Here is a 23,270-nt window from a genome sequence, read left to right as displayed (position 1 = left end):
CCTCTCAAAACTATTTTTTTGCTCGTTTCTTAAGGGAAAAAATGTTAACCAATTTTTACAAGAAAAAATTCCTCCAGCTCTGAGAACATGCATGCTAACTTTTATCCCATAGGGAAATACTTCTGTCAGAATTGTAAATCCCTTAAAATAGGGGCTCGTAATAAAAGTGTGTCTAAAGCCTTGCAGGACATCTTGGTACCGAATTTCTGACAAAGAGCTGTTCTGTGTGCTAGTGAAGAATTGATATAAATATCTGTGAAGCGTGTGGTGTTAATTACTCCAATGCAGTGGCACTGTAGGTACTGTGAAAACCTTCACTTTTCATCAAGTGCTATTCATATTTGCCAGGGGCACTATAAAGCTCTCAAATCTATATTGATTTTTTACATTGTATGTCACATTGGAACCAAAACTCCAATAAATTTAACACGTAAATTATAGTCATGAGTAAATACATTTTAAGGTGGTAAGTTCACTTAAACACAGTTCTGTGCTCTGTTAGTCACTGATGTGTACACCCTTGGCCAGAAGGCTCGACACATTTCTCTGCATTAACCAAATTTGGGAATACAGGCTTCAAAATTAAATAGCAGTTTGATCTCCTGGGGTACTTTGTTCTGCCAACACTGTTATCAGAAAATCTAGAAATTATGTGATTGTCATTTAACTCTTAACAAAACTTTGTTCATGAAGTATATAGCAAATATCTATGTAGTAAATAAAGTAGGTGACAAATGAGAAGAATAAGAAGTAGGAGGATAATAATCAGACAAGGGAATGTAGCAGACTAACATGTAAATTTTAGTTGGATGTTGATTTGAAAATGAAGACGCGCCAATGCTTTACATGACAAAAAGTTATTTTTGTCATCGCTGTCCCACTTGCTTTCTAGTCCTTTGCGTAAAAGAAGCCAAAATGGGAACAGCACATTGGCTCCATTCATTGTGATGGGTTTTTTGTATTCTAGTGAGAGCTTAATTAAGATTGTCAGTCCTCCTCATTCCACCTCACTCATGCTTACACAAAATATCTTTGCTTTAGAAGCATTTTGAACCATTTTTGAGATGTACAATATAGCATTTTTGCATAGTCTGTGTGTGTCTATATGCACACTTACATTCATATATATCCATGCATGCATTCAAACCTAGAAATAGTAAAGAAGAGGCACGTTCCATGTCTGCCATTTTACAGTATTATTTTGAGAATAACAGTTCAAATTTATATGCTAGGGCAGGGGTCCTCAGTTCCTCGGGATTGAAATATTCTCAGAATTTACAGAATCTGCACTAATATGCTAGAAAAATAATATATAAATCTTCTCTTTTAAAACTACTTTATCGTCTATCATTGAACTTTGATCTTTATGTTTGAGCTTTGTCATGATTTAATATTACCCAAAATGAATTGCCAACCTTCAACTTGATATTGGCCTGCTAATTTCCTGATTTCTGAGCCTTTCTTGTCCACAAAAAAAATGCTTCTATGAAACGCTGATTTTAAAGCTATGGTGGTTGTGTTGGTAATAGACTCACAAAATACACTTTCAGTAAATGGTAAAAAAAAAATGAGTAACAATAACATAAATGACACTGTGGGAAATGAGGAAAATGCAGCTATGCATCTGGCAAGAAATTAATCTGGGTTTTTTGGGGGTGGCTTTTTTTTTTCTCAAAAGCTAGACACCAAAGGAACTTCATTGAATTTATTTCATAAGTTAAGTTAGGGCAAAACCCAAAACAGCATAAAAATTGGAATGGTTACAACTGTTTCAAGATTAAAATAAAAGCCACTCAATTGCTAGTGAAAGGAACTAGCTGTGCTTTGGCTTGATAGCCTATAGAACAGGGCTCAGCATATGTTGGTGGTTGTGCAGATAGCAGCACAGAGATCACCAACCATTTTATTTCCAGACAAGGGAAAACATCTTTGTTGTTTCATAGGTCTCAATGGACCTTGGAGTAGTTTAATGTAATGAGTGTAATGGTCATGAAAAGTCCAAAAGAGTAGATCAAGACCTACCTTTGGTGTGTTCTGCAATTCTTCTGGGTTATGCAGGAATTTAGCAAGCGATCTGGTGCCCATAATAGCTTAGAGGAAATGTTGCCTTTGATTTGCATGGTCAGTGGGTCAAAAGAGTATTTATTTCTTTCTTTGACCACTGTGTGGACATTTGGAAGTACAATTAACAACCCCTGTGTATGGCCAAACACTGGACAAATTGATTATTTCCTTTGACATGATAGTCAGAAATAATTCAGATAATTTTAAAATATCTCATTTTTGGAGATCTGTTTTGAGGAGTACAGCAGACTCACTGTCTTTAAATTCAAATGAGCTCTTGTCCCTAGTAAAACACCATCATTTCTTAGAAGAGTCCAGTGTCTACAGGGCTCTCTCTTTTCCCTTTTTCTGAGAATGTGAAACAAATCTGGCAGCTCATATGCCACTTAATAGTAACTGTTCAGAAATGTAATTTTTTTTTTTAAATTGATGACCATCACAGATCAACGATATATAGTAAATCTCCAAGTTAAAAGGACTGGCAATATTCCCAGCTAGCATAAATCAGGAGGGCTCCATTGACAACCTTGCTGACTTCAGTCAGCTGAGGACCTGGCCCACTTATTGTAAAAGCATTGTGGCATTATTTGGAGCCTCTGTCTGTGATGAGCATCATTTTAATGTCTGACTTAATATGTCTAACTCTACAGATGGAGCAGCTAGACGAAGTCACCTTTCAGAATATGGCCCTTTCCAACCATATCCCTTCCCCCTCCAAACAATTCACTGCTGTGATGTCTACTGTTATGTCCCTCACTCTGTACATTCCTCTCTTATTTTGCCTTTTGTTCTCGTTACCCTTTTTCCTTCCCAACATTCAAAAAGATGCAAATAAAACAAACAATTTAGATGTTGATACAAAGCTCTAGTAGTCCAGCAGTTCAAATCCAGATGCAGCAGTTAACTCTGTTCCTGGAAGGCACTGAACTGCACAGATATAATTTGTGTTTCTAAAAACTCGGACACTACACCATTATACCTTCTCCTCTTGTGTCAGAACTTGAACTTCTCCCTGAGAAATGGCAATATTAGCCATGCCCTTCCCTGCTTTTTTAATAAAAAACACTGAAGTATGAGTTCCTTCCAAGTGTGGCCACATCTCATCCATGTACACCAAGAACAGTTAAACAATGACATTCTCAGTGAGGATGTGGCTTTAGTGATTTTGGTTTAATTGTTTCTCTTCCAAAAGTATTGTCTCCCATAGACTAGATTTCTGCAGCTCAGAATTAGTGGCTTTGCTGCAGCCTGCAAGAGCTACTCAAAAAAAAAAGTAGCTCTGTCAGGCTCAGGGAAAACTTGAAGCTCCCCAGAACGAGCAATTCATTGCAGCTGTAATCATCATTTTATGTTATACAACTTGTGAATGTCCATTCCCTCCTCTTCTGGTGTCTCATTTTATATCCATGTGCGAAGCCGTCACACACCCCACCATCTTAAATAGAAAGTTTAATGTGCAGATATCAGGGATGTGTAATGTAAACCATACCACCAAACATATTATGAATATATTGCTCTTCTTAAAAATGCTTGTTGGTTTTTCATACTACAGTATTGACTAACTGTCTGTGTTTGATGTATGGTTTACCAGCCTGATGTAGACTTATGGTTAGAGCTTAACTTGTTAGTTCTGCTTTTGCAGCCAATTCAGAATAACTACAGATGCCCCAAGATATTAAAATTGACTGCTCAAATGGACTCAGTGTGGGAGTTTCATTGGTTTTAAATTGATAACAGCTGAAAGAGTGAATGATTAAAGCTGTATATGGGCATAGTATGCAGCTCCTTTGTACAAGCTCTTGTGAACAGAATCCACTGTATGGGAATTGCCTTTGTTCTAATAAAAGATATTTCTGAACAATTGTTAGTTTAAATTTTTAAATGATGAAACAAGAGCATTTCAGGAGCCTATAGAGGAAATAATTCCTGAGAAACTGGAATAACTCTGAGAAGATAAAGTGGATTTCTATTCAGAGGGGAGCATTTAAAGTTAAGTAGCATTCCATAAGGTGGTAATTGTGTCTATTTCCCAGGCATTTGAGTTAAATAAGCTGGATAGGAAACATAAACTGTCATAACAGGAGGCTAGGAGTGTTGTGTACATCTTTTTTTTTTTTTTTTTCCCAAGTCATAAAAAATGAAGTTTTGAAGGGCCTTATCACAAATAAATCAAACAAAGGCTTTTTTGCTTCTCCCTTTGGGAACAATTCGTATTTTTTTGCAAAAATGTCCTGGATAGATTCCCCTTAAATTATTTTCAAAATATGTATACACACCTATAAAAGAACAAGAAAATAATATCTTAATCTTAGTTACACATAAATCTAGCTTACAAAAGCTAGTAATTTGCCATGTCTATAATTCCTTGTTTTCAAAATACTGCACAAATGACTCTTGACTGAGTTTTCCTCAACTATTCCTGTGACCTCTAATAGTGTAAATATGGCAGTGTGACTACCACCATTCCCATGTTTATGTACAGAAACAGAACCAGCAAGAAATCAATCGACTAGATTAAGTCACAGAGTTTGTGGTTCAGGAGTACCCAGAATTCACAGTATCTGTATGACTCATGAAATCAGGTACTTACACATACACATGAATTTCTAGAAGGAGAAAAAAAAAAAATCCAAAGCAGTTGTGTGTTGTTGTTGTACCATAGTCTCTTTTGATGCCCAGCAAATACTGATGCTTTTCTGCCCCTTCCATTCAAGACGAAAGTCCTGAGTACCTATATTCTAAAGAAGAGGTGTTTTGAAGCTTAACTGCAGGATACAGAATGTGACTATATCCTTATACTGAAAGGTACATAAAATAAGGTTAAACAGTTTGCTAGAGAAGATACAGAATCTGCACCCAGAAAAGAAGTAATGGACTAGGTGAAAATTACATAACAGTTTCCAGCCTTTTAAACATTTCTTCCCAGGAATACCAAGTTTTCTGCATTTGTACTGGGGACTGAAAGAGTAACTGCAAAATAATCCTGGAAGTTTGTTATAAACTGGTCATAGTAGAGAAGAGAAGCTGTTGAGAATTCATGAATTAATTTTGTTTCAGTTCTTCATGTATTGCCATCTAAACAGTGCACTTCTTTGCCTGTTTTACTTCTGAAACTGTTTACAAGTGTCTGTCCACCAAATAAGATACATTTTTACTTCTTTTTAAAATAATTTACATTGGAGACCATTCCATATTATGCAAAGAATTTGACAGGTCTTTGCTAAAATTTTAAAAAACAATTAAGATGTCAAAAGAGGAAGTGCTAGTACATTTTAATCATAAATCTCTGTATATATAATTACCACTGAAGGCAGCTATAAATGTTTTATGAAGAAAATGTAACCAGACTGTGCTTTGTCAGAAACATAACCCCAAAACATGTAACAGACTGTTCGCTAATGCTTAACGCCACACATGCACACAACCTTCTTCCGTGTAGTTCTGTGAACCCAGTCCTCCATCCCTTCTGCAGCCGAAACTCCGATTAACTTAAATTCAGGCTTTGATGTACTCTACCAGAATGCAGATCACATGTATTGGGAGGTGCTGGAATAAACTTCCCTGACACCTATCAAGAAGTCCAAACCATCCCATGCACACTGCCTTGTTTCCCTGATTGTTCCTTACTCTGGGGTAATAGGAAAGAAAAGGCAATTGGGTTGCTCTTGAAATCTAAGCTTAGTAAGACATAGTAGTGATTGACAATAGGAAAACGAAGCTCCTTGCAAAGCAAAAAATAAACAGATGGAGGTTTGCCTGTTAGTGAGAAAAAGGTGTGCTGCTTGGAGGGAGAAGCACTCAGACTGATCATGGTGGAAGATGGTGGGACTGACCGTGGAGGAAATATGCAGGGCCATGGGAGCTGTAGAGGACAGCAGGAGCTCCTGTTCCTCTGCAAGTCATCATGCTTGTTGGGTTTTCTGTGCAGAGCCTGGCCTTCTGCTAGTGCCATCCTGTTATCTATATAAAAATTTTCAGAGCCTTTACGCCAATTTCCAAAATGTAGTTGAAATGCTATATGGAGACTGTCTCTTCGGATAAATGATGATAGTACACTCCTATTGTTTAAGCATTTAACTGGCTCCTATTGAGTAGTTTCTCCCATCTGTTTGATTCATTTTGATTCTACCTGACAACATCCCCATTACTGATTACTCTTTTCATAATTTCTCAAATGTACAGAGTAGAAATAAGGTTCAGGAAGCTAATCAGTAATCTGAGGAGTTTAACCTCTTTGTACAAATATGTTTTAAGATCAACATTCAAAGTTTTTCAGAACTTTAAAATCATAAAAGATAAGAGGTTATCTAGTTAAATGATTATTCATATTCACCAAAGAAGCAACACAAATTACAAGTTAAACTTGGTGTAAGATTCAGTCCTCATCAAAAGACATCTACTAGTTTATATTTTTAAAACAGGTAATTTGATGATTAAAGAAACCTCTTGTAAAGGTGAGATGACATTGTCTTATGTCCTAATGATGCAAAGTAATGAAGCCCTTGCACCCCTGCAGTACTGTATGGCAAGAGTGAAACTCTGTATGTCTGGATGGGACAAGCTACTGAACAATATGAGTTTCAAGGTTGGACCAACAGTTAATATCATGTAGGATTTTGGATTCAACAAGATATAGAGATGTATCTCTAGAATAACCTTCACTTTTTTTATGACAGGTCCAAGCAAACTCCAGAGACATTCAGGCCTCATAAAGGTCAAAGTCAAGGTGTAAATAGCAATTGAAACTTGAACTCAGGAGGAAGTAGCCAAGTGCTACAGGCAGCAGATATCAAGAGATTTGGTTCTGTGGCAGAAGTTAATGACCATAGAAACCAGAAAGGATTTGTTTAAAACTTTGTCTGTCCATCTTTGATAGCTGAATTTTTAATTAATATTCAAGCTCAGAAGAGAGAAAAATCCCACTACTAATAATTTATGCTTTAATGTATCTTCCTCTTTTTTTCACATGCAGATCAAATTTTTGGCTCCCATTTGCACTTGGTTTGTGAGCATGAGAAATCTACAGTCCCACAGTTTGTAAGACTATGTATAAAAGCTGTTGAAAAAAGAGGTGAGTTCCTTAACATTTAATACTAATTTTTTTCTCTATTAGTAATCAGAACTTTAACCTTCTAACTTTGCTTGAATTGCCAAGGTAGGCAGGCAGTTCAATTTATAATATAGTTATGAACTGAAATATATCACATTCTGTATCTTCATTTTCTTTATGTGATAAGACACTAATAGAACCCATTCATGCCGATTATTCCTTATATTTTGTTTGACATGTTGTTTTAGTCTTTCTCTGGGTAAGCAAATGCTAAACATCAATAAAATGTCAGTAACTTTAATTCTGAAGACTCTGGTGAGTGTAATGCCAATACTTTTTCCTAAGTCCTGAACTGTATTCAACCAAAATAAGTGTTATTCTAGCGTGATCATATTTTTTTACTGTGTGCAGGTGTCTAATTTTTACAGTTATTTTTAAATGCCATAATATTGTAAGAATATTGGAATGAGTATTCATCCTCATTAAAAGTTTTGATTAATGAGAAGGATTTTCATAGTATAAAAAAGATGTATTTAACACCGTTGCCTGCCTTCCTTTCTGCAGAGTGTATCTTCTCTCATTGAAGGTCATTTTCTTTGGAAGGTACATGCGGTAGATGCAGAATCTTAAAATGTATTGTATAAAAATGTGAGGCTTCATCACCATCTGTTACAAGTTTACAACTTGTTCCAGGGATCTGGGGAAACATATATCTTGCAAAAGATAGAAAATTTATTTTCAGAATAAGGCTGGGTGAACCCATTGTCACTGCCATATACTGGAGTCTCAGAACAATGAAAAATAAAAAGATACTTAGACCGTTAACCACAAAGGAAAAAGCTATTTTAATTCCATCATTGTTACCTGGTTTTATAGTGAAAGGTGCAATAAAACTACCCTGGACTTTCAAACTCTAGGAAATTCATGCTTTAATTATACAGCAAAGAGAACACTGGGATATTATTATTCCCAGAATGATTGGCAGGAAGTCAGAGACTAACAAACTGGAGATCGTTCAGTAGGGGGAGATAGTAGCATTGGTTTTTTGGAGGAAGGCTGGAAACTGGGTAAAGAAAGAGACAAAGAAAGGGGAGAAACATGTGAAGTGGCTATTAATAGAGGCGGAATTGCGAGGAGAAATTCAGAACGTGAAAAGGAAAGTCAGAGATTAGATTATAAAAATGCCACGCCATGCAGAACATGTCTAACTGACTGTTTGGTTACAATCTTAGCACAGGTTCTCCAAAAGATGCACTAGATATTTCATAGATGTTTTGTGATATCTGACCAGTCCTCCAGGAGAATTGAGGCCAGAGGTCTCTGCACTGCTGAACTGTAATAGAAAAATCCAAGAAATGTAATTAGATGTTTATTGACTGTGTGATTATCAGAGAAATGTTCATGGAAGAAAATGAAAATATCACTGTTTCTTCGAAGGACTTCATCCTTTGGAATACTGCATCATTGTTCTTCTGTTTCCTTCAAACTTGCTGTGACTTAGAGAAGTCTATCCCTTTTAGTTAGTCTAATATGTAAATAAAAGCTAATCATATGGCATGAGATAAAAATTTAATTTTATCACTGTATTTATGAGTTTATATTTGATATACCATTTTTCTATTATCATGTTCTTGGATTAAGATGCTTGCATTTACTCACATTCTATTTACTCAAAGTGTTGTTTTTACTAAGTTCTGGCATAAACTATCTCAGGACAGCAGTAATTTATGTGAAGCTAAGTCCAATGTTTATGCAAGCTTCTGATGACATTTTATACCAGGGTTGGTATTAGGAAGCAGTATGTGGAGGTGCCAAGTCTCCCGGCATGGCTGAGACTCAACAGATCTGAAGCCCTCCTCTTAATGGCCAGATATGCCTCCAGCCAAGATACTCAACTGCAGAGTCATGGGAAATACTTATGTACCAATTATGGGAAAGGCACATTTAATGAAAACTGTATGTTTACTTTCATAGTCTTAGTAAGATGGCCTAGATACTCTGTACAGCTGGCATATTGGCTGTGGTAGAAAAGCTTTTTTTCCTATTTAGAAAATATATCATCTACATACTGTAACTGTACCAAAAATGTTACTTGCATGCTTCGTTTAAGATAAAGGATTATTATGAAAACAGGCTTCAGGAGACTAACCCTAAATGTTGCTTACAAAACATTCATACTTTGCTGAACGGTTGTGTTCTTATTTATCAGCTCAGGGTTTTAATTATTACTTACTTACCGATTTTCTATTTGTTTTTCTGATTTTTTAAACATTATCGCTGTGCTCAGAAAGAAAGTCTAGCAGTGATCTGAATAAACCATATTAATTAGTACATTTTCCTGTGTAGATGAGGTTACATACAATAGCCAACTGTAGTAATATTCTTCCACAGATTAAAAATGTAGAGGGTGTCATTAACTGTTGGCAAGATTTCCTGTTTAGTTGCAGTATTTTTAAATGAATATCTACACTGAAATCAAAGGAAATATTCTGAAATTATTTTCCTGCAACTTAGATCAGATTTTGGTCATTTATCCCACAGGCTACTGTTTCCTTATTCACTATTTCAGGACAGAGGTGCTTTATAAGGTTTGGTCTAAAAATTCTCACACCATAATTCATACTTATCTATACGACAAGGATTCACTTGTTCAAGATTGAATTCAATTTTTTTCAGCTTTTTTTGCTATTTGAAGCTATTGAAATAAGACTGGGAATCAGAGGGTCTTTCTATATTTACTCAGCCATCTTCCAGAGCTGGTAGTGGAGTTTAATAGAGTCAATAAAAATGTGCCTGTTCTTGTAAACTTGCAAGACAATTGTCACATTTCTTTTTCTATTTTTTTTTTTTTTTAATCAAGCTCAGGTTTTTTTTCTTCATTCTTCTTGTATTATTTACTCATTCATAATTTTTGATGAACTTCTTGTCCCGTGTATTTAGCTATACAGATCTGTGCCACTGAAGCCAATAGTATCTAGTCAAAGAGTGTGACACCCTCAGTATCTAATGCAATATCCTAAATAGAAAAAACCTCCTGTGTATATGATGTGACCTAGTAAGGATAAGAGAATAATTCTAAACCATGCAATGATCAGATTGAGGAAGTACAGCGGCTACTCAAACTTTTCTAACATTTCTTAACTTTCTACTTTCTCAGGGACGCAGAGGGAAAGTTTTTCATGGAACAACTTATTCCTTGTTTTTTCCGTGTAGTCTTTTACTTTGCCATCAATACCTACCTTGGATGTACCTCAGGCTTTTGTGGGGCTATCTGTTGACCTTACTTCTTCAATCTGTATTCCATGCTTTTTCTTGTCCCCGGAAAGTCTCAACCCCGAGCTGAGCACTGCCGCAAGGAATGCCTGGGACAATCCTCCCAGTGTACTATAACTCACATGCTGTGCACTCTTGCCAAGGGTGGGGCCCATTGCAAGATTTTTGGTGTTTCTAGGTCAGATATTATTTCCAGTCATTTCTTGAGTTGCCTATTTATTTTGTTATCCACGACCCTTTAAAAGTCCTGGCTGTTTTTCTGCATTGTGTTTTTCTTTTTGAATATGTGAAAAGCATGAGTAGAACTCATAAAAAAAAAAAAAAAATCAGTCTGCATTGCACCTAAACAAAATGCCATCCAGTACTTCTCATAGTAATGTTTTATTGTGTGAAAATAGTCTGATACTAAAGTCTTTTCCAGGGGTGATCATTTGTCTGTGTGTCTAATGACAGAGTAAATGAACACCCCGAGCAGTCAGCATCCTAAACCTATCGAGGGTATCCAGTGTAGTTTAGGTTTCGTAAAGAAATACAGTACTAATGCTCCAGGGAAATATAATTTAACTTTCATCTCTCTTTTGAAACATCCTTCATTTTCTCCCTCCATTCCCAAATCCAAGTTAGTGTTCTCAAATCAGCCTAAATGACTTGAAAAATGACACTGCAGACAGCAAAGCTGATGATTACAGGTACTGTTTCCATTCTAAACTGGACATTGCAGACATTGTTTTCTGTTGCTTTTCTTGGAGCACAGGATGCTCTGACAGGAATGATACACAAAATTACATATTTGATTCAATGCCTAAAAGCCACCCTGGGATCCATAACCTTGCTTAAAGATTTAAGAAAGACCTTTAGTCCACTTCTGAGAAGGTTCTTAGCTTAGAAAACTTTATCTTTCAACTTTACTTCTTAGCAGCTGTTATGTTTTTTTGCTGTCGTTTGTTTGACAGGATCCAGTTATAGGTTCCGATGTCTGTTTAAAGAAACAGGGAGGTTGTTGGCTTTAAAATTCCCTTACTGCTTGTGTGTTCAACATTTTCCCAGGCTTTTCTACATAGTTTGCCAAGTAAAGGGACTGACCTTTTGTAGCAAACGCTTTTTCATTTCTAAATGCTCACTTTGATTTTTGTCCCATTTTATGCTCATTCCAAACTGTTTACAACCCACTAAAAATGACTGTGAATTATATGTTTGTGTAATGGATTCCTTTTGTGGTCGGAGTGGAATGTTTACTTTGAACAATTAGTTATCTTTGGGCAGATTATAGTGACCTGAAAAAAGAATGGCTAAAATTATTATAGTACCTTAACTATTTCCTTTTGTTATCTTCTCTGTTTGTGCAATGTATTATTTACTGGGTTTCATTGCTCTGAGCCCCAGTGAACAGATCATGTTAAATAAGAGCAGCTACAAAAAATCCCTGAGCGCAGGGCTCTTGGTCTGGGGGGGCTGATCTGCTGGGGTAGGACTGGGTACGCTGGCGAGACTTCAGAAGTGACCATTAGCACTTACAGGCTGGGTCTGCAATTTTAAGAAGATGTGGTTTTGAAAGAAGTTTTAAGCACTTACTCTCTGAAAATCAGATTTCTCAAAGGTGTCCAAAGTTTGACACCGCAAAGCACCTAAAATCAAGACTCAGTTTAGCTTTAATGTCCATAGCTGTGATTTGATTATGCATAATATTATTGCAGAAATGCACACACACAAAGTCTCGTACCGCAGAATATTAATTGTTTAAGGAAGAGATTGTCTTTATGGGCAAAGATAAACTACCTTATGGGATGCAGTAAAGAAATACAGTCAACCCAATCAAGAGAAATGAAGATAAAAATGGTATTTTAAACTACCTCACCTCCCAAATGCCATGCTGCCCTGTGACAGAAGGTTGTGTCCCTTTCATCAGTTTTATCTCTTAATCTAAAAGCTAAAGTGCAGCTAAAAGCACTTTAAAACCTATTTATATATAAAAAAAAAAAAAGAAGAAAAAGAAAGTGATATTTCATTACTGTCTAAATCATATACTGCTTAAAAGGTAGTCAGTATTCTGGTAGAAAGTTTACATAAAAGAGAGTTGACTTATCTCAAGGAGTTAAGCAAAGAGGAAATGAATTTTAAAAACATGAAATATTGTGAGTATATTTATATAGCTAGAAAAAAAAATGAGTATTTAAAACAGTTCAATGCTATCTCATCTTCTAATGAAGGAAAACAGTGCAGAAGAATTGGGAAAAAAAAAAAAGGAAAAAATCCAAAACACCTCCTAAAGCTGATGACTCCCATGCTGGTATCACTGTCTTCGGTATGGTGTAGTTAGTAGATTATAGGAGCACAGTGAAGATGGCAAAATGCGAGGCCTGTGCAGCCAAGGTATGTATTAATAGCCACTATATACAACCTCTAGCAGTTTATACCCCTGTATGTATTGTAATACTCCATATTATTAGATTTGTTTTCAGCGACTTGCTCCCCCAGGGTGCATTTAGCCTAATCAATTTTTTTTAATGTATTTAGTTCTCAAAAATAATTAATGCCCATTCCTGAGCACCTGAAGGAGGCAGTTGGAAAGTACAGGGTAGTTTTGTCAGAGTATGCTCACCCCCATCTTGGAGCTTCCATTAAATGCACAGTGTTCCCGGGCTACTTCCCAGCACGATTAGACCAAACCCATCAGCTGGTGGCATAAAGGATTTGTTCTGGCAACATTTCTTTGAGAAGAAGGGAAACCTCAGGAGACCGACCTATCCTGTGCAGTTTTATATTTCTGTCTGAGTGCAGGATTATTCTCCTATACCACTTGGCCCCTGAACAACCACTGAAATGCATTTTATTGTGTTTTCATTCTGTTGTATCTTTTAGCATATTTCTATCCTTAGAATAAGAAATTGTTCATGAATAGCAGTATGTTTCCTACAAGTTCATTCACCAATTTTCAGTACTTATTTTCCTCTGGAAAGGTATTTTCCATCCTTTTTTTTTTTTCTTCTCCCAGGCCTACACATGCTTCCTTGCTTACTCTGATATAATTTTACATACTGTTTCCAGTGGCTTTAGAATTCAGTACCCTGAAAGTACAGAGATCATATTGCTCCACCAAATGATCTGAGCTCCCAGTTCTGCTAATTTTGTACTGTTCATTCTTTCCCACTTTGGGATAATCTATTATGCTTGGATCCAGGCACGCACTAAAAGCTAATACTTCCATGAAGAATGTGCAATTTGTACTGTTTAGCTTGTGATGAGATTCCTGAAGTCTTTTATGATTCTATCTTGTTCCAAGGAGACTTCTGCTCCCAACTTTTATATGCACTGATATTTTTTTTTTTTTTAAAAAAGAAAGAAACAAAACAAATTGATAGGAAAAAAAATTACACACACACACAAATATCCAGCAGTTCGGCAGATAAAGCTTTTTCCAGGGAATTCTAGTGGGCTGAAGAAAACTGTTTCTGAGGGCATTGAACTATGTTTACTTTAAAGTAGCCAACAAGCATAAACTTAAATGTACAGATGAATGCAATATAAAACAACAAAGTTCTGATAAAAGCCCTTGTAAGTTTGTGATTTTAAATGTTTTTTGCTTTTTTTTTTTTTTTAATTATTATTATTCTTTTCTTGAGTAGAAATTAAGAGTGGTTGAATTTAGTGCAAACATATTGGCAAGCTTTCCTCAACCATTTCTGTCTTCAGGCTCAGGCAATCCCGCTATAGCCACCTTTCTTAGAGTAAGAGCCAGTTAATAGCGTTGTGCAAGGTCCAAGTCAGAATTGGCTCTGAAGGGTATTCACTCTGGGGCCTCTGTGTCTGCTAGAAAGCCACATTCTGAGTTAGAAAAAATATCAAGAAGTGTCAACAGGAAACATCACGGAAGGGCATACAAGACAAATTAGAGAAAAGTAGACAACAGCAGGAAAAAAAAAAAAAAAAAAAAGAAAAAAAAGAATAAAAGCCTTGCAATGACAATGCACAAAAGAGAGAATAAATACATATTTTAAAAAAATTTGAAAGCAGAGACTGTAAGCTAGTTAGAAGAAGAAAAAAGTCATAAGAAAGTCAGGCATTTGAACCAATTGCCATCTTTGTCATAGTTACCTGATACCTGTTTCATTGATTAATCTGTTCCAGAGAAATGTATCCATTTCTATGAAAAAAAGGGGGATTTGTATTTTAAGCCTTGCCAGTAACAACAAGCAGACGCTCAGTGTGCACCAGAGTAACATTTACAATGCCTGGGCCAAATTCATGCCTTGTGTAATTTTATTGCTTTTACTGGAATTACACCAGAGATGAGTTTGGCCTTTTGCCTTTTTCTAGCATTGTATAATATATCTATTAATGAACATGTAGAAAGAAACAGGGCATTTTGTCTTCAGAATTTTCCATAAAATCTTTTTCAATAGGCTTAATAAATAAAAAAACCCACTTAACCTATGAAATAAAAAAGAATCAAACAACATCTTCTAGATATTAAAATAATGTTAATATACTTTGTAAATCAAGTAGTTGACATTTGTACATGCTGAAACAAAAAGTCTAGAGAAATTTAAAGCCAGCTGACTGTCTCTGTAGCTTACTCTGTGCCAAAGAGAAAATGAAGGTCCTGACATACCCTCTGGTCAGAGTCAGATTCAGGGAAGTTTACACATGAGGGTATCCACCTCCTAACCATGAAAAAGATAAAAAGATAGACAGAAATATCCTCTCTTTTCTTCCTGAATAAACCGAGGATGTGAGACACGGTGCCCTGGTATAGTACACATGCCATCACAGACAAGGAGCTGGCAGTATTTCCACTGCAAACCCCATTTAGTGAGACTTTACAGTTCAGTCATTAATAGAACACTTTAGGCTAACACTTGACAAAATAAGTCTTGGCCTAGAGGAGATGTTCACACACACACAAAAAAAGTTCAGTCCATTAAGTTCCTTTAGGGGAAAAAAAGAGAGGTAGTTGTAATTTCAGATTCTTTCAACATCCCTGTTGCTTAAAAATAAAGTTATAGTTTTAAAAGAAAATTGTGAAGGCATAATTCTACAATATAGACTAATTGCTTTTCTTGTGGGAAAAAAAATAAAATACTACAACTGCACTATATTTTTTAAAGAAATGTTTTACAGTAATAAAACACATAAAAAAAAGTTTTGCTGTCTGTATGCAACACTATGGGTCAGTTTAAAACACCCTGTCTCCTTTTCTTCTGCCTGCAATTCAAGAGAGCAAATAACTGCAGTTGTATTTTATTACTTCAATTATTTGCTGTAGCAGCTTGTGTTACATCAATGTTTTAACCATATAATATAGCAGTCTAATGGGATTGATACCTAAGTGAGAGAAATTGTAACAACAGAAAGCTTCAGGAGCAAGGCAGAGGGCAAAGTAAGAGGGCAGCTTAAAAAGCAGGTTTTATAACAAGGCTTTCACTTCTTTAAGAGAAGATTTTTTAGCTCATTTTACTCCCTGAATTTATGAAACCGATGTTGTTAGCAATCTAGTAACTGAATTGTCCCTAAATTGGTTACTGCATGATAAACCCCTAAGGAATTAACAAGTCTTTTAAAGATCTCCCCTTGTATATTCGCTTAGCAGATTGTTTCATTATAATCAGGATCCTCCCTGATCATGGATGTAATTATATAGCAAACCAACTTCTTTTTGTCTTCATGCAGACAAACAATGCTCCCTGGTTTGGGAGGAATGACATATATGGAAATGAGAGCAAAATGTGGCCATTTTGTTTCATAACACAACACAACTGTATCACTTGGATCCTGAGCAGCTCCAGCCAGCCTGGTCCACCTCTCTTCAAGATTCCTTCATGCACCTCTTTTTTTGCTGTCAGAGATGATGTATTTCAAGTAATTGAAATTCTTGGGAAACAGATATTGCTTTCTCATGTTTATTCTACTTCATGATGGATGTAGGTTATTTCTTTCTAGAGTTCCTGCTTTACTGATACCAGTCTCTGTCCACCAAAACAGGTGGACACTTCTCTTTAAGGACCTGAATAGATCTATTTTGTGGTTAATGGTTGTTCCTTACAGTTAAGGAAATGCTTCAGTGTTTTGTTGGACCAGGGCCTTCAACTTTATGTATTTGGATTAGAATTTGTATATCCAGATTTTCTCTCAGGATTTAAAAACAAAGAACAAGAACTTGTTTAGTTGCCCAGATTATGGGCCATTTATAGGCAATACTGAGGCTCTTAAAACCACCATGGACCCCTCCAAACCAAAGATAATGTGATGGGTCTTCTCTGACATGTCTTCATTTAGAAAATGAGAAAGCCCTCAAAAGACAGAAAGAGCCTATTCTGTGCCTCTTCCCCCAATCTTCCCAGGAAAATTTTCCCCCCAATATTTCAAACCATATGTTTAGATTTGTCAGTCCTGAACTGACATGGTGTTACGTGACATAACACACCAAAGTAGCTGCCACCAAATGGTTTTCCTGTGCCAGCAGTAACCACACAATGGTGTTGGAGGTACCACAACTTTTTGTTTACTTAGAAATGAAATAATTTTGATGAGTGTATGGTATCAGTTAGCAAGTGTTGAGTTCTTTATGGTGATACTGCTCATGTTGACTTAAATAGAAAACGGATCAGCTCAGAAATCTTTAATAAGAAAAGTTTCTTAGTGTACTTGTAGTGATGCCCTGTGGAGCCACCAGAACTAAAAATCTGTCAGCATGCTTGGTAGAAACTTTGTTTCATGGTTCTCTAACTCATATGATTGAGATTAAAGTGAACAAAATCTTGGCACATAGTTTGGCAGTTGAGAAACATTCCTCTGTTTGTGTGTAGATGTGTGTGTCTGAGACAGAGAGACAGAGAGAGGGCGAAATTTAGCAGGCACTTGCTTGGTGTTAAATTATCAGGTGTTACATATTTTTAATAAACCTTAGAAGAAAGATAAGACACATCCTCTTCTAATGAAAACTGCTTTCACTTAGCCTACAAGCTTAACTTTGAACAAGCTGAGCATCTACTCTACCCACTGAAACCAAAATCATTCAAATTCTCCAGCCCAGCTAAACTGTAAATCAGACTTGAATCCAAACAGGAAGATGGAAGATGCTGGAAGGGTGCTGTTTAGGCAGTCAGGTTTTCCTACGTTACTGATAAAACAGAGGAGCTCAGAAACCGCTTTTTTTAGTGCCCTGGTCTATGACCTGCAGGATTATCTTCACAGCAGTGGCTACTCTCCAGTCATAAATAGCATTGATCCAGCGATGGAGCTTTTTTGCACAAGAGCACTTCTACCATCACTGAGAAAAGACACAATCTTTTTGGATGCTCTGCAAATCATCATCGTGTATTATTTTAAAAGTAGCTGAATTTGCACACTAGAAATTGTTCACAATGGTTTCTTTTATTATGTCTATTTCAGTTGCATTTTTGTATTCTGATATGTCATACATTAAAGACACATAGAGCACAGCTTACAGTGATAGTTTGTGTTAGAAACTTTGTAACTGTCTTGGATGTCTCTATAGTAAATGTCATTAATAATTATTGGAATTTTCACTGAAAAAGGAAATTAGATATGGAAAACACTGTATGCCAACTACGCTTTTCCAAGCTTTCAGAAATAGCAGAGGGTCTGTGTGAACCCTAATAAAAGGGATGAGATTGTATTTCTACCTTCCTTATATCATTCCATGTCACAGTCAGCATTAAGATACAAAGACAACGATTCAAATCAAAATTCTTCCCATAGCTTCAAATTTTAAAATAATTATCTTGCATGAAAATATCAAATGCTACTCATATTTATGCATTTACTTCACCCCAAATTCAGCTAAGAGATAACCAGTGCATTTTATAGCCAGAAACTAGGTTTTTTTCTTATCAGAAGTCAGTATTTTTCTGTATTTCTTGCATATTATTTGTATTTCATTGTGATTTTTTTTTTTCATATTTCAAAGTAAAAAGAAATTTGTTCCATTTCAGGCTATACTTAAACAACCTCATTCGGGAGTTCCTGAGCAATTCATATACAAGTTTTGTGCTATTTTAATGTAGTATGCCATGGTATGCAAGTCAAACCGTAAAATGAAAACTATGGAGTTGCTTCTATCAAAATAATGAAGTACGTGCTAGTCTCTTAAGTTTTGGTACTTATCACTCATTGTAACCCAGTTCAGGATTTTTATGGCTTCTGTATGTATCTTGACTATAAGTTTTTTGCTGAATGTTGCTTTGGTGATAGTTCAGATTTTTCCCATATTAAATGGAGGTAGGAAAAAAAAGCTTTTAAGTTACTTGAACCTGTTTTGGGACAGTAACTGTAGTGGGAATGACAGGGAAAATTATATGTATAACTGTAGAGTCCTGTAGCTAAGATGACAAAAAAAAAAAAAAAAAAGTGGAAAAATATCTAAGCAAGAAAGATTTGTGTCATATTAAATTTAACGTTTCTGTTTTTTTTCACATAGTACTGCTTATTGTCACTGTTTTGTAATGCTAAATGTGCCTTTTGCAAAAACAAGAAAAGTTTGCTCACTTATTAGACTAGAGGTTTATCAAACAAAAGAAGGTGTAAGAGCATTCAGTGGAATCACATGATTTTAATCATTATTGTGTCTTTAAATGTGCGCAATGTACACTGGGAGAAATGTTATTAAAGTAAAATTTATCTATGCATACACACACACCTTTGTATTATCACATTTATATGTTAGACAGATATGCAATGCTAAGAATTCAGTAAGTTGGTGTTAGATAGCTGTATGTATACTTATCTTGCAAGAGAGCCTCTGAGTTTTCCACACAGGCATGGACTGTAACACCCAAAGGTGTCTGATAGCGTGCCTTAGACTAGAGAATCTAATTTTTAAATGTTTTCTCCCACTTAAAGATAAAAAGCAAATACAAAGATAGATGCCTACAATATGATATGAATAAGCAAAGACTGATACCAACTGCACATGAGAGCCCAAACTCCATTTTTAGAGCAGGGTTCTGCACATTCCTTCTGTTAGACATCCAGAACCGAGTTGGTCTAATTTCTAACTGTAAGAAACAGATCCAGCCTTCTGTGTTATGCAATGAAACAAGTCCTATCAAGTGCCTTGCTGATAGTTCTTTAACTGTTGAACTATAACAGTTAAACTGTTTGCATCCACTCCCCAGCAGTGCACAGCAGCTGTTAGGAAGGTGCCCACAGATGGTTAGGTAGGACCCTTTCCTGAAGACAAAATAGATAACCTTGAGACATCTAAATTTGAACAGAGCATAGCTTCAGGCTGTTGCATGAAAAATGGATCTGTTATAGAGGAGAGTCCTGGGCCTATTTGGACTCCTGAACTATCTTTAAAAAGCCAAAGAATAATGGAAGAAGTAGTTCTATGACTTTCAATTTCCATGCTAAATATCCCTATTCCTTCCTAAATTTCCTATCTTAGTCACTCACATAATAAATAGATAGATAAATAAATAAATAAATAAATAAATAAATAAATAAATAAATAAATAAATAAATAAATAAATAAATCTCTTTGCCAAGCAAAGGCACTACAGCCCAGAAAATGCAAACTCCTTACCCGTTTTGGCTGGAGATTACGTGTGCCCAAATGTACAGTTCTTCTGCTTCCAACAGTTAAAAGTCCAGTAAGCAGCAGTACTAGTAAGGATGGGGAGGTGACATTACTGAGGTCTAATTTAATCTCTCACTATTGTGAAAGACGGGAAAAGATTTGTCCCTACTGTGCACTAAATTCTCTTTAAAATCAGCATTGGGAGTAAGGGATGTTTGGAGAATTATATCTGTCCCTTAGCTTTTAACCACAGTTCCTACTGATGTCAATGGACCTGACTGAAAGTCCTATATAGTCCTAAGAGGAGAGTTAGACCCCCCAAAGTGCAATTTCCCTTAGTGTTCTGATGTTGCTCAAAAAACACAGGCATGATGTTGGTGATGATGGATCCCCAAATGAAGCACAGTTTAACCAAAGTGGGAGGATTTAGCAAAATGCATAAATTTCTTGTATGCTACTGTCTGTAACAGGCAGATCTTCAGCCAGTTTAGTGAGCATAAGTTACAGCTGGATTTTGCTGGAATAGTTTATGCTCTTGACCCTCCTCAGTTGTATAGCCAATAGGGACTTGTCAGGCTACATGTGTTTTTAAACTTCTTTCAGCTAAATCAGAAATCCAAAAGCAAAATACAGCTCTCAGCAGTATCATGTGGAGTTGTGACACTCCCTGGAGGGCTCGGGGTCCATAAACCAATGAATGGATTACAATGAGGCATAAATGTAGTATTTTCATCCATGACAGATATAATCTTGAGCCTGTTTTTTCATGTTACTTAACTCTTTCAGAACGTAATGTGTGACAGAAAATGTCTTATAATGCATATTGCAGTAAATATCAGTCAAGTATGCTTTATTGCTGAGCTCTACATGATTCCAGAAGTTAACAGGCACAGCTGGGATATAAGAAATGGCAATGTTGTATATATTTCTTGAACATACAAAATACCTTGGCTCTCCTCTCCCCCGCCCTCCACATTACATCCCCAGCTGTTCTGATCATGTCACACAGTGGATGAGTTTTTCCATCGTCAGCTTCTCCTAAAATGATAACCTTTATTCAGGCTTTCATCCTCCCAAAAATAAACTGCATTATCCACATTATCACCACATTCAAATTAGACTATCACAGCATATATTGCGTAGCGCAGAATAATAGAAATGGCAACCGATGGAAGGTGGTAAACTGCCTGTTGGTATCTGTACCTAGCAAAAAATACTCAGTGCTAGTATTTAACACCTATTGATTTTCCCACAAATACCTCAAATCTCAGTACCTGAAATTCCATTCTGTCAGTCACCATATGTGACATATGGTCACAACACCAGACAGGTGACAATTGGAAACTGCACATCTCTGGAGGTATGAAGCTGATTAGAGTTGTTGGTGAAGGACCATTCGGCTTTTGAAGATTCCTAATGCTCTTGCAGGACCTTTTGGTCAAGCAGGAAAAGAAAGTATAGTTGATAAAGTAGCAGACAATCATAGAAATCCTATTTTATTTCAGATAAGCTAAGCATTGGTCAGAATGGACTGACTAGCCTGTACGTGAGAAGCAGTAACTGCAGCAAATGAGAGCAAATAGGAGTGGTGAAGGAGATATTAAAAGAGAAAACAAACAAGCAAACAAAAAAGAAATAAGCATTCACAAAATTAAATACTAATGTGTTACAGAGAGAATGGCTATTTCCAAACATTTAGTAATTTCAGATATTATACAGTGTTGCATAAAGCACAACAATGTTATTTCCTTCTAAACTGCCATTCCATTTAAGCCAGTGAGTTGATGTGTGTACTTGAGGTCTGTATTTGGTAGGGATTTTTCCCCTTTAGCATAAACCTTGTTGATTTAAAAAGTGAACAAAGATGAATCAGGTGGTAAATGTATTCATGTAATCATTTTCATTAATAAGCCGTTATAAATAATAGAGGGAAGGTTTTAAGTGTATAATTCTCTGTAGCACAATTGAGATTTTTCCACATCTTCAGCAGTAAGTTAATTAGAATCACCTGCATTTTCTTGGGCGGACACCAAATGGATTGCAAACAAAAACAGATTAAAATAGCTGTAGCTCATGGCATACAGATGACAAGATTCACAAAGAGGACAATCAGGCAATGAAAACCTCCTCTTTTTCAAACATTTTTAAAGGAAATTCAGCTCTTGTGAGTTGCTGTAAAAAGACGTTTGTAAGTGTTTCGCTGAAAGACTAGAATGGCTTTGTTTCTGATCCCATGATGAGTGAAAGAAATGTTTAAGAAAGATCACTTTACAGAGAGATTCAGACTGAAATGTGATGACTGTGATTCAAGCCAAGCCAAAAATTACAGCTCAGAATTAAAGGGGATGGACGTGGCTTGGGAATCCATTTTCCCACATTCCTGAATCTCAATCATCCCAGCCAATGTTTAAAAGAAAATACAGTGGAAAGCAATGAGGTCACTTTGTTTAGCTGCAAGAAGTGGGACTATCAGAATGGCAAAAGTATATATTGGAGGTAACAGCAAAATTACAGTGAACATGCTGCATGTTCAATGGTTTCATTCAAAAAAAAACAGCTTCAAAGTTTAGTTTTGTTTCTTGTTACAGGGAGGCTTCTGAGTAAGTCTTGTTGTTCCTGGGGCTTTTAAACCATAAACTTCTTGAATGTCAAAGACACTGTAACACAATAGAAAAGAAGACGAAGACATAGCAAGCTTGATTTTAGGCATTAAACAGCAGCCCTGCATAGGAGCGAACTGTGTGCTGGTTTAAATAGCACTTGCTTTGTACTGTTGCTACCCTTATTTATTTGTGTATAAATATCTAAGTGGAAATTCTACCATCAAGTGATATGAAACAGTATAAATTATATCATCCATCATATTCACTTGTTACTTATTCTCAGTATGTAATGCTCAAATTCAGTGTTGTAATTGCTTCCATTAAATAGTTTCTACAGGGTCTTGAAAACAATAAGATCTTAGTCAAGCTTCTCTCCATTCATTGCATCTTGAAGTTATTACTGCAAGAAAAAATTAGATTCTTTTTTTATGTAGGAATGCCCCTCATCTTCTTGATACTATTGCAGTCAAATATAGAATTATTTCTTGTTAGCTAATTTCCTAAAGAGATTCACCAAACCTCATGTCAGATACCTCCTATAGAGTCATTTCTTAGCTTGTTAAAAACTAGTACAATTTCTCCTCTCCTTTCTCCCAGCCCGCACACACCCCCCCCACCCCCCCACTATCTCTGCCTTTACTAAATCCTGATACAGTGTTGGATTTCTATTACTAACAGAATAAAGAAAATCTTGTTCATGCTACCTTGAATTCGGGCTTGTCTGTCACAGGTCCTGCAGCTG

The 23,270-nt window shown here is 36.1% G+C and overlaps 1 protein-coding gene across 6 annotated transcripts in view; it reads left to right on the top strand.

Moving 5' to 3' along the window:
* ARHGAP15 (Rho GTPase activating protein 15) overlaps window positions 1-23,270 on the top strand; it is a 332,260-nt gene that overhangs the window by 195,564 nt on the left and 113,426 nt on the right. For all 6 annotated transcript variants that reach the window (XM_032997444.2, XM_032997445.2, XM_032997440.2 and 3 more), the window contains one exon: window positions 7,037-7,135. In XM_032997444.2, coding sequence (XP_032853335.2) covers window positions 7,037-7,135 — 99 coding nt within the window. The remainder of the gene's footprint in view (window positions 1-7,036; window positions 7,136-23,270) is intronic.

Source organism: Tyto alba, unplaced genomic scaffold (genome assembly GCF_018691265.1).
Source record: "Tyto alba isolate M040663 unplaced genomic scaffold, T.alba_DEE_v4.0 Super-Scaffold_7, whole genome shotgun sequence".
Taxonomy (NCBI): domain Eukaryota; kingdom Metazoa; phylum Chordata; class Aves; order Strigiformes; family Tytonidae; genus Tyto; species Tyto alba.
This window is presented reverse-complemented; position numbering and strand designations above follow the sequence as displayed.